Raw genomic sequence first — 16,992 nt, forward strand, 5'->3', positions numbered from 1 at the left:
TTTTATTATTTTTCAAGAGACGTGCAGGGACGCAAATTTTTCAAGAATTCAAGTATTGCATCAGCCTGCAGAACAAGGAGTTTTGCCGCGTTCTTGATGGAGTATGACACTACCGTGATCCTATTTTCCTGTACTGTCTTATCGACTTATACTTGACGTTTACCACATGCTAACATCCTAAACTACTTCACAAACCGTCTGCATGGAATACAGAAAAAGCACAAATTTATTTCCTAGGCACTCAACATAATATAGTAGGTTTTGGTATTGAAGTTTTAATGTCTATATACATGGCATTTGTACAGTGAGTAAGTGAATATCTTAGATTAGTTTCTGCATCTCCGTTTTCTTGTCTCGAGAATCTGACAGCCAACTTGGATACCAAATAGGCGTGGCACAAAATGTCATTCACATGTCACTGAAATGACAGCTTGACAGGAGACTGTACCCAGTCTCCTCACAGATGTTTTTCTGAGTGACGTAGAACTGTCGTTTTTGACAGCTGTTTTCATCAAACACAATCTTCACTCCGCTTCATAGTTCTGTTCCGAGGCTGCCGCATTGACTGCTGCAGCTAAATCTTCTCCCTGTTGTAACTGTTCTCCTGGAAAATGTGAGAAAAAATAAATTGTAAATGACTTCAGTGAATGACAGTACAACAATTCCTTGTCTACTAGCAGTGGTTTTCATTAACAACATATTAACGGAGAGTGAGGTCTTAAAGGGAAAATCTAAAACCGAGACCTTGCCGTTTCCGTTTTGTGCTGGCGTCCGCGCGTTCAACGATCGGATAAAAATATGAGAAAATACAGGGCTGCGAAGGGCTGTGAACACAACCTGTGCAGTATTTCTCTTTTTGACAGAAAAGGTGCACTTCCTTTGAACTGCATTCACTTGCGTTTAATGCCCTACTTCAGTGAATCTACCACTTACTTATAAGTTCAACTATTGCCCTTTGTGTTCTCTTTTCTAACTTTTCAAGTTTCTTTGCAACGTCACGCTTCAAGTCCCTGAAAACAGAAAACAATTTAAGGAAACTAGTTTTTCTAATGTTTTGTAGTTCTTGCACACCATATGTAGTGATACAGAGCTCAATCAGTATTGCACGATATATACATGTACCGGTGTATGTATCTGTCTTTCCCTGTAGCTAGCAAGAAAGCAGTCTATTCATGTACTAAAATAAAGACACCATTTGCCTAACAACAAGTTATGATTGCTCAGAGCAAAATAAACAAAACAACACACAAACATAACTATATCATTTACTTGCACTATAGTAACTGCCAAAACAATTTTTTTTTTTCTGGGAATCAGGACTGCACAATTCACACCAGACACCCATACAATATGTATCTCAGGTAAATGTACCTTTCTTGACATAATACACACATACAATACAAGGCTTCAAAGACAAGTGGATCAACTAACCAGTCAGGCTTTCTTGGTGCTAAGTTAGCCAGATCCTGTAGTGAGAAAATTCAAGGATAAGAAAAAGCACAGCTCTGTTAAACAAACTTCATTTACTCTGAAGAAAATGGACTATGGAAACCCACAATTTAGTACAACAAAAATCCTACTTGGTATTAATCAATTAACATTGTTTTATGAATAATAACTTTCATTTTTTTACAATTTGATATTAATTTCATGAGAATTGTCAGAGGGTGGATTGTTTACCTGATGGTACAAAAGGACAACAGCTGTCAATAAAAGAAATGCACTTCTTACCACTTCATCTATAACTTTCTCAGCTTTGGCTTTTTGTAGGTGCTCTTGTACTTCATCTTCAACTGAAATTAAGAGTACAGGTCAAAAAACTTATTTTTTCCACAATTGCTACTAATCTCACAATCTGATTGGCTAATATGCCGTTGTCGATAAGAGTCCAGACAACGCTGCTTGTGTCAATATGTCACGCTCTTGGCTACGCTCTGAAAAAAACATTTTCTTTGGCGTTGATATTGTGGTAAAAAACAAATTGAATGTGGTTTAGCCTGGTCTGTACTCTTATCGACAACGATATGTATCATCACAGTGGTCAAAATTTGTCGTGGACTCACGAGACTGCACACAACATTTTGACCACTGTGATGACGCATATTGTTGTTAGTAAGAGTACAGACAATGCTAAACCACATTCAATTTGTTAAGTTGACTAAGTCAAGGAAAATCAAACAATTTCCATATAGAATATAAAATAAGATATACATATTATGTACCTAACCCTAGCAGAGAATTGCTCACCACTCACAGAAATAAACTGAGCGAGGTCAATTCAGCGCCATTATAATTAGCAGTCTACAAAACTACTGGTTGCCACAAAATATTACAACATAGTTTACCGCTAGCAAAGCCATGTTATCAAACTCCATATATTGCATGCATCATAATTCAATGATGCATGTTCATTAATATTACAGGTGGATATATTAAATTGAACCCAACCATTTAAGAGAGAGCCATTAAATATACTTTAAAGGAGTCAAAAACAGGAATTGCCCAGTCTTCATCCCTTCTGTTCCAACTGCCCATTCCCTATTTACAATAAACGTTTTGTCCTATTTTTGTGATGATAAGACATCACCTAGTTTTCACATGATTACAAATCAAAATCCAACATGGTAGTTTTATCTTACAGCAGCACACCTGATAGAGGTTTTGCATTTGGCATCTTCTTGTCCTTTAACGCTTCATCTTTGGGTTGGTAGTTTCTAAATTTTATCAGCCTGGGTGGAGGTCTATAAAAAAGAAATGAACATAGTCAAAACTCAAGCGTGATTTAGGTGGAGCTAAAACAGAAAGCAAGGACTCTTTTCCACTAAGGAGGTGCAGTAAATACATGTATGTGCCATCAGAAGAAGTAACTGTAAAGAATGACATATTATAAATAAATATACATCTTGACACGCGATATGCGCAGATGTTTCCTGAGTTGCCTAACATTTGTGGCCAGGGTTCGTCGGGGGCGGGGGAGGGATGTTGGTTCTATGCGAGTAGACCGAATACACAAGAACCGATACAAAAGACCCAACAATATACCACAGCGAAACAAAGGCTCGTAAAGGAGTACAATAGTTATTCCCTCCGTGTACCGGTACACACTGCGGTACACCAGGACACAACCGGGAGATTTGTCTCTATTGAATTTAAGCTATGCATGGCCACTTACGCAGGTTGAGACGTGTCATCTAAAGCTCGCTTTTCCCCTCTTAAGGAATCACTCTCATCAGAGGCCTGTCAATCACAAACAAAGAGTGTGGATTTAGCACAGGATAGGATCACTTCACCACAGTCTAGACAAAATAATCTGAAAGATCTTGAAAATAAGCGAAATCACTAGCAAAATATATCATGCATCTCAGATACCTGTTCATCTGCCAACCCACTTTTCTTTCGCATTGCTTTTAAGCGCTCTCTACGTTTCAGAGCTTCTTCTTCCAAACTGCCCTCTACGGCCGCCATATTGAATCTTACTGCCCCAAAGGCTTGTGGGAATGATGGAAAGGATCAAGGGAAAATTATTTTACGTGGGAAACAAAATGGCGGACGTTTGGTTACTAAAAACATTACATGTTTTTTAGCATAACAGTTTATAGATTTTTCACAAATTTAAAAGAAGGCTTCATAAGATATCTAAAATGGCTTCAAGTGATACTGTTACCCTGGTAAGTAACTAAATGGCTCGTAAGAAATTTTAAAAATTCCAAAGATAGATATTTTCCGGTGTCCTTGGTTGCTATAAACGTATTATTCGTCGCCATCTTATAATTAGCAACAAGATTTGCTGCAATTGTCGTGGTATTAAATAATTTTCTTTTTTCATATGTTTATAGGCTTATATCAACTACTACTGTCGCGAAAAGTACTACAGACACTTGCAGAATGCCTGTCTCGAGAGCCTGAAGAAATATGGCAACGATCCAGTGTTGATATTTTGGAAGGCATTTGGAGTTTTAATGGAAGGTCAGTGGTCTGATTACAGACTTATTTAATAAGCTTAAATTACTGGCAGCACAAGGCCCCGAATTGTTTGTCATGGTATGGTCGTTTCGTTTGTACCATAGGACTTTAATTTCCTTCATTGTAGCCAAAGAAGTTAATCCAAAAATGAAGCAAAGCTTTGTGTTCGGCTTTTGTGGCAATATTAACATCTTAATGAATAGTAACGTCTACATTAAAGAAAAGAGATTTTCCTAGTGGGATTGCCTCCAAAGTTGGTTACCTTTCAGTGTTTTGCTTCTATGTACACCTTTATTGCCCTCACAGGGTTTCGGCCCAGAGGTCAAAACCCGAGGAGACACCCTAGAAGTCCCCACATGTAAACATACAAGGAATTTGAAAAACGTAAGAAATGTGTTGGTAGTATGGGAATTTTTCTTGATTTGACTAAACTAGGCACGTATGGTGGTCTCGGGTAATACTTTAGCGAGCAGGTATACAAGGAATTTCAAAAACATAAGAAATGCTTTGGTAATATGGGCAGCTTTCTCGATTTTACTAAACTAGGCATGCTTGGTGGTCCCGATGACCATCCTCTAGCAGCATTTTAAGGTTCTTGTAACCACTAGTGCGCGTTTCGCCATCTTCGAGCAGCATTTCAAAGTCTCCCAACCACGAGTTCGCATTTCGCCATCTTTGAGCAGCATTTCAAGGTCAAAAATACACTCCAGTTACAATTTGGCCTGCATGACGATTTTGGCACCATCAAATAAATTCACTTCGAAATGGCTGAGATTCTTATCTAGGACGAATTGAGAACGATTTCAAAGATCCTGAAGATGGATTTTGGGAGAAAATCAACTCAGAAGGTATTGTAAGAAATTCTGAAGTATACTAGAAGTTTGAGGTCAGTGTGGTTCAATTGTAACTAAATAGCTAAATACCCTTCCGATCACCAGTTTTACCTTTGGCATCTCATCTATTTAGATCAGTTATTTGTATTGAGTAATCCTCTGTGGCATAGAGCTCATGTGTGGGCTGGGTGACTTTGCAGGGATCCAAATGTAAATGTAAATGTTTTGCAGTGTTTTCATTGAGGTCAAAAAGCTCGACTCTAATTTGCATATACATGTATGGTGACTGTAACGTGATACTTCTGTTCTGCTTTTGAGATAGGTTTGTTTGTTTCAGCATCAAATTGGAACAGCAGAGTAGTTTGAATTAATGTTTTGTTTCGCTATGATTTTTTAACCTTTATCTCCCTATAAAGTTCTACTGAGCGAAATTTTTGTAAAAGAAATATTAGTTTCCATGAAGGCAACCTATTTATTTTTTCCAGAAAGTACTTTTTGCATCCTTTCTAACTAGATATGGTAAACTGCTCTACTGTAAATGCTTCATGAGAGTATTATGTAAAGAAGATTATGTGTTAGAATGAGTTAAACAGAATGTGCACTTGGTTTAGTTAACTTAGTTGATTGTTTGGATCATATTCATGGTAGGATGCCTAAATTACTGGAACAGTATGAGTGATATAGTTTGCAAAAAAAAAAAAATGTTTTAGTTCATACAAAAATGTTCAATATTATTGTTTTCGATCAGCAGAAATAAAAGAAAGCAGGGGCAGATTTAGTGATAACTATTATTAGTATTAAGCTTTGCAGAGAATAGTCTTTGTCTGCAGCTTGCATGGTCCACCACATGCAACTGTGGTGTTATCACAGGAAATGTCTCATGCTGGAGCCAGGTTTTAGCATGAAAATGGGCTTAAATATAAATATTTATTTATTATTATTATTATTTATTATTAAAGGAATTCAGACTCATTTAGCTATTGTTGAGCCTTTGCAATTATTTTTCATTTTTCCTGAGACACCAAGGTGTATGTTATGTAGAATGGTCCCGAGGGTGTCTGCTGTAGCTAGAGATGACTGTATTCGTGACAAAGATGAACTGTGCACAGTATGAAGAACATACAATTGCAACAATTAGGAAACAGGTGTTCTGGAAGTTGTCTGAGTTATTATGTATTATATGATTTACAGACAGAGCCTCTGAGGCAATAAGAGAACTGGAAGTGATCAAGGAGAAGCCAGATGTACTGTTGTGTGCCACCATGGCACTAATCCATGCACACAAGAAAGCCAAACTTGTTGACAGGGAAGCAGTTCAAGAGCTAGAGACCAAGCTTAGGCAAGATCGACAGTCATGTGGTGAGATGGCACTGTATTTTGGTAGTATGTTCCTGTGGCATACAGGACGGCATGACAAGGCCCGAGAATATGTTGACAGGATGCTCAAAATGGCTACTGGCAACAAAGAGGTAAAAATAAATAAGTACATACTCGTTTTTTGCATTCCTCCCCAAGTGCTGCACCTTTAAAGTGGTGGGGAGGTTTACGTGCCTTAGTGACCCTGGAAGCTATACCAGCTGGGACTGCAGTCCCTGGTAGGTTCAACCTTGCTGGGAAGGTTCCAGATGAAAGGTCAGATGAACTGTAGCACCTGGCCCTCCAACTTGGGGGTTGGGCAAAGGGCCAATAACCTTTCCCTGTAAAACATCTCATATAACGGAAACCGCGAGTACTTTGTGACCTTATGCACAACAGAGCGTGAAGAATATAGGTGAGGCGAGGTGAGTTTTTGCATAAGGTGTACATTTGTGCTAAATATATTTTCTCGGCCTCCTTACTGCACAGTCATGTAACTAATGTCTGGTAGGTGTTTAATGCGTAATATGCATAACAACAATAATTGGACTAAACATTTTATCTCAGGGCCTTCTTTTGCGAGCTTGGATTGACATAACCAGTGGAAAGGACTCCCATGTGAAAAAGAGTATTAAAATGTTTGATGAAGTACTCGGTGGGTGAGTACTGGTACTTTGCTGTTTTCTGCTACTGATACTTTATTGTTAACTATTAATATATTAGCAAATGGTTACAATACTGTCAAATTAGGTTTATGGTTTAAGATGATAATGATAATTTCTCTTGCATGGTTATGTTCAGCTGATAATAGTGTTATTTATAACCATGTTTTCATTTCAACATTTGAAAATTTACCTACTTGTAGGTCTGAGGTTGTAAAAAATGTGGATGCCTTGTTTGGAAAGGTCAGTACTGACAGTTTTTCATCCATTTCCCAAATACCTTGTGACCATCCTAAATTTTCCCACTTTGGCATGAACACTTACAGTACATTGGTACTTTTTTTTTAACACATTCATGCTTGAGAACAAATAGGCCAATACAAATGATGTTTCTGGTATTATATTTAATCCAGAAAATGTTATTGAAAGAACTGTTGAATTATATTAAATTAAGATAAGCTTAAACTTCATCCTAGATCCAGCGTGTTTTTTTGTTATGTCCCATTGGGCACGAGATGACCGGCCTTTCAGGCTATAGCCAGCAACAATTTATAATAACTGTTTGTTAACCGAACTTTTTTTAAAGGCCAAGTACCTGGAGACAAAGAATAACTTCAGTGGTGCACTAGAACTCATCAATCAGGTCTGTAAAATTGATACTCCTAATTATTAACTCTGTATGGCATGTTAAATAGTAAGCAAGCAAAATCAAGCCACTAGCTTACCATACAAGAATGCAGATTAATGCTTGCTGGCATTTTAGGGAGGCAAACTCATCAGTATAGTATAATGCATCACTTTGGAGGTGCTGCCATTAAACAAGTTGAGTGTCCTACCTTTGTTATGCAGCTTATAATCAGTACTGTGGCAATAAATAAGATGGTGTGTAAGTGTGTAATGTTTATTAGTCAGTGATTACAAGAGTCAGTGATCAAGTGAGTCATTTGAATCAGTCAGTCAGTGAGTCAGTTAGTCAGACAGACAGACAGACAGGGCAGGCTGTCAGTCAGTCAGTCAGTCTGTCAGTCAGTCAGTCAGCCTGTCTGTCAGTCAGTCAATCAGTCAGTCAGTCAGTCAGTCAGTCAATGAGTCAGTCAGTCAGTCAGTCAGTCAGTCAGTCGATGAGTCAGTCAGTCAGTCAGTCAGTCAGCCTGTCTGGCAGTCAGTTATTGACTCAGATGTTCCATCAGTCAGTTAGTCAGTCAGGCCAGCAGTCTGTTTGTTAAATCAATAGAAATACCTTAATATTTTAGTTAATAAATCATTACATGCAAAATGTATGGCCTTACCATAAGATCATTTTATCATCAACTGTTTTCATAGGCTGTAGTGGGATATCCAGACTTTATACCTGCCTTGATTGAAAAGATGAGACTTCAACTTGCTCTTCAAGATTGGGATCAAACACTGGAGACAGCACAAAGGTAACAATACTGTCAAATTTCTAGAACTTCCCAGCTATTTATTAAAAAAAAAAATCAAAATTGTTGCCAATCATAGCTATGGGGAAAGCAGTCCTCAATGTGTGACACTACATGACATTATTTTTCGTTTTGTGTTTTGTCAGGGCTCTGAACAGTAACAGAAACTGCATTGAAGCACAGAGGATGATAGTGATGTACACCTTGTGTCGAGATGGAAAGTACAGTGAGGTGAATAAGAAGAAAACATTTATTAAATATTGTTACTTTCTTGATGGATGATCCTTGTGATCCAAACATTTTAACACTTGAAACAGTTGAGTTTTGTACTTGTTCAACTTGGTTGCCAGAATATCTAGCATGAACAGTTTAGATAGTATCTGCAAATCTCACATTTTGAAATTGTGGCTTTACCAAGGTTAATTTGATTAAGTTTCAATGAAATACATGTATATCCTTTGAATGTTACAAATTATTGCAAACTGTTAAATACAGTCAGTATTAATCATTTTAAATGTTCAATTGTTTTAGGCCTCAGATAGATTAGGAGAATTGATTCAGATGGTGGACAGATGTGAGCCAAGGAACTCATTTTTGTATCATGATTTGTCACAGGTGTTCAGCCGACTGGTATGTATTAAAATTATCTTCAGTGGACAAGTTCAAACTGAGTATGAGTACCAGCCATGCATCTGGGCTGCAAATAGCACTTGGATTCTCACAGGACTTTAACAACAGGAGTCCCAAGTGTTGTTCGGACAGGCCAAATAATTTTTAATGTGCTTTAGAAAGGATTGCTACAACAAAGCTCGTGCCTTCAGCAGGTTTAGACAAAGTTTATTGAAGCGACATGCTGAAACGTTACATAGACACTTTAAAACCTTGTAAAAATGATACTAATTGCACATAAAGCAATGTGTAGCAAAACGGTACAACAAAGAGGTAAACCAAGTGATGCAACAAAGCGATAACCAAAGCGGTTTCAAAAAACTGAGAAGTAAATATAGTGAAAACTGTAATAAGAATAACTAGAAAGAACTACAAAACTTAGAAACAATGAACTATAAAATAAAAAATGAAGCAAAACTTAATTCTGTGTCCACTTGTGAAATTTCACGAGTTGAAGGGTAGAAACCTTAAAAAACTTGATGTTAACAAATTGAAAGGCTTACTCAAACTGAAAGTTTTCCTGAACACATTAGAAGAGCTTCTAAGTAATACAAAGGATAATAGCTTTCTTTGTTCTAAACATCGCATGTGGGTAAACATATCCTTGGACTAACCACAAAAACATGTAAAACAACTATACAAAGAAACTTCCAAAAGGTTAGAGAGGAAATGCAAAAAACCATAAATATTTGGCAGCAACACTTGGCTTAGAAGTTAAAGTAATGAACTTTTATGTTGATGATTTCAGTGCGGTAGAAATGATCTGGTGTTGCAACAGACTCTCACACTGGTGGAAAGAGCTCAGTCTCTTGCTCCTAACAATGCTGAGTATCAGACAGAGGTAAGACAACTGCAAGCATATCTGTTATTCTTTCTACCACATAACTTTCCATTATATGGCAGAACCAGCCCTGGCAGTTGCTCCTCATCTGAACTGAGGTCAATTTGTCAGTAAACCAACAAACAAACAAGTGAACAAATGAACAAATGAACAAACGAACAAACGAACTAAGGAACCAACGAACAAATGGATGAACAAATGAATGAAAAAACAAATGAATGAATGAATGTATGAATGAACAAACAAATGAATAAGATATTGAAATTTAGAGTAACGAGACAGGGAGAATAGTACACAGATTCATCTACTAGTGTGGACAGGTTGCTGCAGTCATGCATACATGTAATAGCAAAAAAATCCAAAGTGGTGTATTGTAAGATATCAGAATATTCCATTCTTTTTCAAATTCGGCACGGCAGTAAAGTGATCATCTTTATCATCAATGTAAAACTAATTGCTTTTCATTAGGTTGGAAATCAGCTCACATCACATCATCGAATCCGAGAAGCAATGAAGGCATTCCGTACTGCTATGAAGCTTGATGAGACAAGTGTGCCAGCGTTAACAGGTCTGTAGACCTCAACTGATTTCATTTAACTTTTTTTGAAGAAATCGATGTCATGCGTGGGAGGCATTTTACAACAAATAAGAATTCAATGTTATTCAGCAATGAAGCAGAAACATATGGTGTGGACATGGTATCCCAGTTTCACAGTATACTAAAATTTGATGTTTTGAAAATTTCATCAAATAATGGGGACTGAAGTATCCTACAAAATACGGAAATGAAACGTGATCTATTGTAAAGTTGAAAAGCAGATCTTCTTTTAAACATGACAAAAGTATTTTCTGTGAGGATATCAAACCCTTAGTGCTCTTATTGTAGATGTATTGCTAACCTTTGGGCATTATAGGCATAATAAAGTGTCAACTGATAGAGGGACAGCTTGAGGATGCAGAACAGCAACTAGAGTTTCTCAATGAAATCCAACAGTCTATTGGAAAATCATCTGTAAGTTGTCTGTTTTTTCTTAGTCAGAGGTTTTCTTAAAGTTAGAAGGTCTAGAGGGAAGAGGTATGTAAATATTAACAAAGAAATTGCCTTTTTTATAGGAGCTGTCATACCTAAGCTCTGTCTTGTACAGACAGAAAAACAAGCCAGCTGAGGAAGTGATAACCCTGCTAAATGAAGCTGTGGATGCTCATTTTGCTTCTCTCAAGGTTAGACTTGTAATAACAAGTCAGCAGTAGCTTTCAACATTTCCATAAGATAAATCAGAAGGGGTGGGGTTCTATTTAACACAACCAATCATTAAACTTTTAAAAGTTGAAGCCTGTTAATATGGACAGCAAAGAACTGCAATATCCAGGTTTCCGTATTAACAGGTCCTCAGAATAGCCGTCACTGACATGTTAAATCGATATTTAAAGGCAACAGAAGGGGATGTTCAATGTCTTAACTGTAACTAAAGTTCAAACTGAAGAGGTTTACTCTCATATAAATAGTGAAATGCTTCACACTGAAATTGATGTTTTCTTGTTTTAAATGTCATAGCATAATCTGTGAAAAAATCTGGGAATCTAATGAAATAGGTCTTATGCATGATTGTGTCATATGCTCAAAATTCACCATCAGGCCTCATTTATGAGAAATTTTCTCAAATCTTAGGCACCTTTGTGTTGTTTTCACAAGGATGTTCTTTTCATCTTTGCTGCTTTGGAAATTTGTCCACATTAAAATTTGCAATTTGCATTTTAAAATCAAGGCTTGGTGGTGAAATGTGTTTGTTTGATTTCATCATGCATAAGGGCTATTGCATTACCTCGCAGAAAGTTTTCATTTTATTACAAGATGCAATCAGCTTGTAATCATGACAAAATGACAATCTGGAAAATATTCAGTATGTAGATCAACCAGCGTTTGTAAAGTGAAGATAAATTTTGTCCGAGAGTTTATCACTTGGGTCACATAAAAGTGTCTGCATATCAGGAAAAATAATACAAGCTTTTCATCAGAACAGATAAAACTGCCTGTAATAAGGGGGTGTCTGTAGAGCAGGATAGTGCTGTACTCTCATATTTTAGCACAGGGGAAACTTATCTGATCATTTTTAAATGAGCCAAGATGAGTTTTCTCTGTGCCTAAAACATACATGATCATTGCTTTTTTAACTATCTTGCATGTCGTCCCTATCAAAATCAAATTGTAAATGTGCCCTGAAAGTAATTAATTAACAAAGTAATATTATTGTTGGTCAGATCTCTCTATATATATACGTTTAAATTGCAAGTGTGCTCAGTGGGAGCTTTAGGTTATGGAGGTAGAAGAGCTAAGTAAAGAGACATGCCTTGACTAACGGGTAAAATGATACACGACTTAAGCGACCTAATGCTCAATCAATGTTATAGTTGTTGGGTAAAGTTAAAAGTTGTTAAGAATCAGAAAGGTGGGTATTTTACATTGTGAATGTATTGAAAAATTAATTTGAGGTTAAGAAGATCTGCAACACCCTATTTCTTCTTTATTGTGCTTTTTAGGGTCTTGCCCTTGGAGTGAAGTATTTCTTCTACTTAAATCCAGATTTTCTTCTCCAAATAATTAATGATTACCTTGTCTATGCACCCACGGAGGTACGTGCACATAAAATGTTTCATATGTTACAGCTCTTATAGTTTTGTATCATGGCGGAAGTCAAACAGTTGCATGTTTTAATAAATGCCAAAGGGCTTTATAAATGTTTCAAGACTTAGTGGGTTTATAGCTAAATTGAAAATGTACACCATGAGCTCCAAAGCAAAAAGAAAAACAAAAGCAAATTAAAATTTGGTTACAATTTTCTATGGTGACACTGTTGCAGTGTGACTTCTTGCAGTTAACATAACATAATTGTTTTGTTTTCAGGCACAGAGTCCTGGCCAACCTCCACCTCCTCTTCTTAAGCGCTGTGCTGCTGTTTTGGATCCACTGACTAAAAGTGTGCCTGGATTACTGGAGGGACTCTATCTTATGGCTAAAGTCAAGTACTTGTCAGGTAAAAAAGTGTTAGGAAGAAAAATGCATCAGTGTTTGAGGTATGAAATTAGCCAAATTGTAAGTGAGTTGTTTTTCCAGTAGGCAGATTTTTTAATGAATAGCTTTCTGCTGAGTTTCTTAATAAACTTATTTGTCATACACACCGTATGCATCCTGTCGACTTTTATATCAGGGGAAACAGATGCTGCTAAAGCCATGTTGACTCACTGTTTAGACCAAGACCCAACTTTTTCAGATGCACATCTTCTCATGGCTCAGGTAAGCTATAGACTGAGTGACATTGAAATATTTTGAAGTAGAATTGTGAAAGTCACTACTGAACTTGTCATTTAAGCATTTCATGCATGATCCGGTGAGGCAATTGTTTGGACCTTAGAGTGATAGTATTTTTCTTAGCAACTGAGGTAATGGGATGTAAAGGCATCTGCAACCTCATACTTTTTTCCTCTTCACATTGCCAAGTTTGCACATTCTTTTGCAACGAAATGTAATTGTGTTAACTAAATGTATCAACAGATTCATCTCCAGCAAGGTAACTTCAAACTTTCAGAGCAATCTCTTGAAGTTGGACTCAGTTATAACTTTGAGGTGAGTCACCGCTGCACTTACCTCCTTAGCATGGTTATCTGATAATTCTGCTATACATGTGAAGCAGTAAAGAGGACTTTGATGCTGACCTTCGGCTAACAGTAAGGAGTAAACCTGAATGAGATGATCACCCATCGGGGGAAGCTTACTCCAATCTAGAAGCCATGTCAGTATGTACCACTATGTGGGTCTCAGTTTTACCCTCTTGCTTACATCCTTAGTTTACTAAGGATTTCGTATAATTTGAGATGGAGACCTCTTTAGTGTAATTATAAATCAGTATTAAAACCAAATTCTTCCCCTGAAATGGGATTGGAAAAGTATTTTTTTCGGCCTGTAAAAACAAGCAAAATGGTAGGAGACCATAGTTCACTGAAGGACACCTTCCCAAAATATTTTACTTTGACAATCCCCTCTAACCTGGAAATAACCGCTATTAAACTTTGACCAGCTGTCACACATGTGGTAACAAGCTTGCGATTTGTGCTTTTTTCAGGTGAGGAACCATCCCTTGTATCATCTTATAAAAGCTCGAGTGCAGAAGAAGATGGGCCACCCTGACGAAAGTGTGAACACCATGCAAGCTGCAATGAACCTGCCGGGAGTAAAGAAAGCAGGTATGCAAACATTGTCATTGTAAACAAGGTCACCCTCGATAGTGTTCTAAACAACCTAGGGAGAGCTGTGAATTGTTCTCCAAACAAACAAGCTGCAGAATTGTAAAAATGTTTAGAAAAATATAGCATTTTTTTGGAAGAAATTACTCTGCACCACAGTCCACTAAATGCACTAAATTCACCAACATCAGCGATCTAGACATAACTCTGGGCCTCTAATAAAAACGATGCAAATGGCAGATCTTCTCTGGCGGACTTTAAAACTGTTTCTTGTTAGTTGAATGTTGTTATTCATAACTGAGACATACATGATGGCGAGCTGTTTATCTTGTTAAGATCCAAAGAGAGCCCCATTTTCTTGTTTGGTGGATTTTTGCAAAAGTTGAAGTTTTTGATTAAAGTGGCTTTCATTCAATAACCTACCGGAACATGTTATCGCACCTAACGTACAGTTACTTCAACATATATTTTTTGAAAATTAACGTACCTCCTCTAGAAGGAAGGGGGATCATGCTGTGTGTTAAGTATATGAAGCTAAAAACACTTTCGTTAAATAGGATTAAAATTACCAACAATTAAATCGCATTATTGTTTTTCATTTTTCATAGCTCCCAAGGCACAAGGCAAGAAAACAACAATAACATCTAGTGACAGAGCAGCTGTATTCCTTGAACTCGCTGATGCTCACATGGAAGCTGGACAGTTGGTAAATTAGGATTATTTAATGCTCACACCGTTTTTTACCCTGGTGAAAGTTGATCAATCCTGGAAGATCTTTGAGGATATTCTTCAGAAACTCTAATTTTTAAAGATTTTGAGAGATCCTGCATGATGTGACACATATTCTTGATGTTCCTGCAAGGATCTTGCAACAATCCTGAGAGACAATTTATTGTAAGATCCTGATAAAATCCTTGCAAAGATCTTAACAAGGATTTTTGCTGACAAGTTTGGGAAATCCTTACTATATCAAGGATCTTTGGCAAGTCTTTGAAGAGCTTTCAAGGTCGTCAATGATTTTGCACACTCATCAGGGTAATTCACTCTGTCGCCGTTCATGCTGTTGGTCAGTACTAAGAACAGGCCACATTGCTTTCCCCTTCTCAAACTAATTAACAATTCAGGAAGGAAGGAAATCATAACCATAGATTTTTACTCATGACAGTGTTTGACAACATTTTCAAACACCTTGAAGTTCGTCAAAAATACTCCTCTACGTGTCGTATGGAAATGTGGTCAAACACGGTCTTTTGGTCTTTCGTGATATATTACATGAAATATTCAATAAATTGGTTTCTTATTTTGCAGCACGAGGCTACCAAAGTTATGCAGGATGCCTTGCATGAGTTCGGTGGCACGCCTGAAGAAGTCAGGTTAGTAGTGTTACGCAAGCACCTCACCCCTCACTTCTAATTCTGATTGCTTCTTAGTTTGCATGACTGACCAATCCTTAGAGTAGAACTGGTTGCAGTTATTTGACTTAAAGGCGCTATGCCAGTTATAACGTATCTTGAAAACTTTAGTTTTACTTTCTCTAGGAGGGTGGTTCATAATCTTAACTAGAACTATGTGGTCGATGATGGTTCATTATCACCTCTGGTATTTTTCTTCAGTACTTTCCTAATCTCGCCATGTCATAAGGTACATACGCTCAGACATTCTCCTCCCATCCACTTCGATTTATACTGACCAGGGTTCTTACAGAGTCCCATGACTTTTTCTTCCCCAGAAACTTTTCCTCATTAGGAAAATTTGTAATTCTCAAACTCATTAACAATTCATCAAGTTTAAATAAAGGAAGTCATGGCCGTGACGGTGTGTGGATATCTGATCTTAATTTACGATTTTATTTCTCCGTTTTCTCCTTAGTTTTAGCATCGATTGAGAAGATATATCAAACACTCAAGACAGTGTTTGGCCACATTTCCAAACACCTCAAGGTTCGTCAAAAATACTGCGCCGCGCGTCGTTTGTTCAACTCTCTTCTTGGTGTGTTTGGAAATGTGGTCAAACTCGGTCTTTCGTGTTTGATCTATTACTTATAAGATGCCCCTCAGTATGAGTGCAACATGTGAATAAAGTGATAATATGCTGCAACTCACTGTCATTTGACCGTGTCATCAGGGTTCAGATTTCCAATGCAGACCTGGTGTTAAAGAACGGTGACACGGAGCAAGCCTTGACTATACTCAGGCAAATTACTCCAGAACAAAGGTTTGTACGTTGTGCTTTAAATTTTTCTCGTGTTTCGAAATTTTTAAATTAGTCAGATTTGTATTTTGGTTTCTTTCTCGTCATGATTTTAATACTGAACAAATGAAAATGAGGATCAAACTAGCGTAATTACACCAGAAACAAGAATTAAACAGAGTGACCTGTTTTCAGAACGTATTCTTTATTTTCAACTGGTCGTGAGCCATATATGTAGTAGAAGTAAACACAAGTATGACCTAACTAGTAGCAGTGCTCATTAATTACACTCATACATGTAGCTGGAGTGTTCGACAAAGGTTGTGTGCTCATTTGGTGGTTTTCGTAAACTTGAAAAAGTTTGTTTGTTTGGAACTTTGACATCAAGGTTATCGAGTAGCTCCACGCAAATCGTTGGAAAGTCGGGGGTAGAAGGAAATAGGGTCATTTGTTTTGAATTGGGTGACAAGGCATTGTTTAATTCGCTTCCTGACTTATCGATCGAGCGATTGATTGATTGATTGATTGATTGATTGATTGATTGATTGATTGATTGATTGATTGATTGACAGTTATTACATCAAGGCTAAAGAAAAGATGGCAGAGATCTATTTACATCATCGTAAGGACAAGCGGTTGTATGCCAGCGTTTACAGGTGAGGTCCTAATCGGAAAGTTAAGGCAGGAATCATCATGAACTAAAACAGTCCATCGCAATTGTATCTATTTTTGTTTTGTCGAAAGTCGACATCATCAATGCCGAGTTGTTGAACATTTTGTTACTATAGAGCAACCTACAAGCATGTTTGTCAAGAGCC

General features: G+C 37.3%; 2 protein-coding genes across 2 annotated transcripts in view; one reads left to right on the forward strand and one right to left on the reverse strand.

Annotated features, from left to right (window-relative positions):
• Positions 1–208: 208 nt before the first annotated feature.
• Positions 209–3,479, reverse strand: LOC145486695 (coiled-coil domain-containing protein 12-like). The gene is made up of 7 exons (XM_081465407.1): positions 3,370–3,479; positions 3,173–3,237; positions 2,650–2,741; positions 1,732–1,793; positions 1,432–1,466; positions 934–1,010; positions 209–604 (listed from the first exon to the last, which is right to left on the reverse strand). The coding sequence occupies exons 1-7, from the start codon at positions 3,463–3,465 to the stop codon at positions 525–527; spliced, it is 507 nt and encodes a 168-aa protein (XP_081321533.1). The 5' UTR covers positions 3,466–3,479; the 3' UTR covers positions 209–524.
• Positions 3,480–3,535: 56 nt separating this feature from the next.
• LOC145486674 (tetratricopeptide repeat protein 21B-like) overlaps positions 3,536–16,992 on the forward strand; it is a 30,287-nt gene continuing 16,830 nt past the window's right edge. Inside the window, exons 1-22 of the mRNA XM_081465384.1 lie at positions 3,536–3,668; positions 3,837–3,966; positions 5,988–6,265; positions 6,720–6,811; positions 7,018–7,057; positions 7,401–7,457; positions 8,138–8,238; positions 8,382–8,466; positions 8,767–8,865; positions 9,653–9,745; positions 10,214–10,313; positions 10,660–10,757; positions 10,859–10,966; positions 12,284–12,376; positions 12,648–12,777; positions 12,952–13,037; positions 13,296–13,367; positions 13,864–13,984; positions 14,593–14,690; positions 15,293–15,357; positions 16,109–16,198; positions 16,747–16,830. Of these exons, the coding sequence (XP_081321510.1) occupies positions 3,642–3,668; positions 3,837–3,966; positions 5,988–6,265; positions 6,720–6,811; positions 7,018–7,057; positions 7,401–7,457; positions 8,138–8,238; positions 8,382–8,466; positions 8,767–8,865; positions 9,653–9,745; positions 10,214–10,313; positions 10,660–10,757; positions 10,859–10,966; positions 12,284–12,376; positions 12,648–12,777; positions 12,952–13,037; positions 13,296–13,367; positions 13,864–13,984; positions 14,593–14,690; positions 15,293–15,357; positions 16,109–16,198; positions 16,747–16,830 (2,147 nt within the window). The 5' untranslated portion in view covers positions 3,536–3,641. The remainder of the gene's footprint in view (positions 3,669–3,836; positions 3,967–5,987; positions 6,266–6,719; positions 6,812–7,017; positions 7,058–7,400; positions 7,458–8,137; positions 8,239–8,381; positions 8,467–8,766; positions 8,866–9,652; positions 9,746–10,213; positions 10,314–10,659; positions 10,758–10,858; positions 10,967–12,283; positions 12,377–12,647; positions 12,778–12,951; positions 13,038–13,295; positions 13,368–13,863; positions 13,985–14,592; positions 14,691–15,292; positions 15,358–16,108; positions 16,199–16,746; positions 16,831–16,992) is intronic.

This window comes from Orbicella franksi, chromosome 5 (assembly GCF_964199315.1).
Source record: "Orbicella franksi chromosome 5, jaOrbFran1.1, whole genome shotgun sequence".
Lineage (NCBI taxonomy): Eukaryota > Metazoa > Cnidaria > Anthozoa > Scleractinia > Merulinidae > Orbicella > Orbicella franksi.

Bases quoted from the DNA above. Each gene is read 5' to 3' on its own strand.
- LOC145486695 (XM_081465407.1), bottom strand. From the start codon at position 3,465: ATGGCGGCCGTAGAGGGCAGTTTGGAAGAAGAAGCTCTGAAACGTAGA. The intron at 3,238-3,369 runs GTATCTGAGATG...TGTGATTGACAG, and splicing joins GTGGGTTGGCAGATGAACAG to GCCTCTGATGAGAGTGATTC. The intron at 1,467-1,731 runs GTAAGAAGTGCA...TTCTCACTACAG, and splicing joins AGAAAGTTATAGATGAAGTG to GATCTGGCTAACTTAGCACC.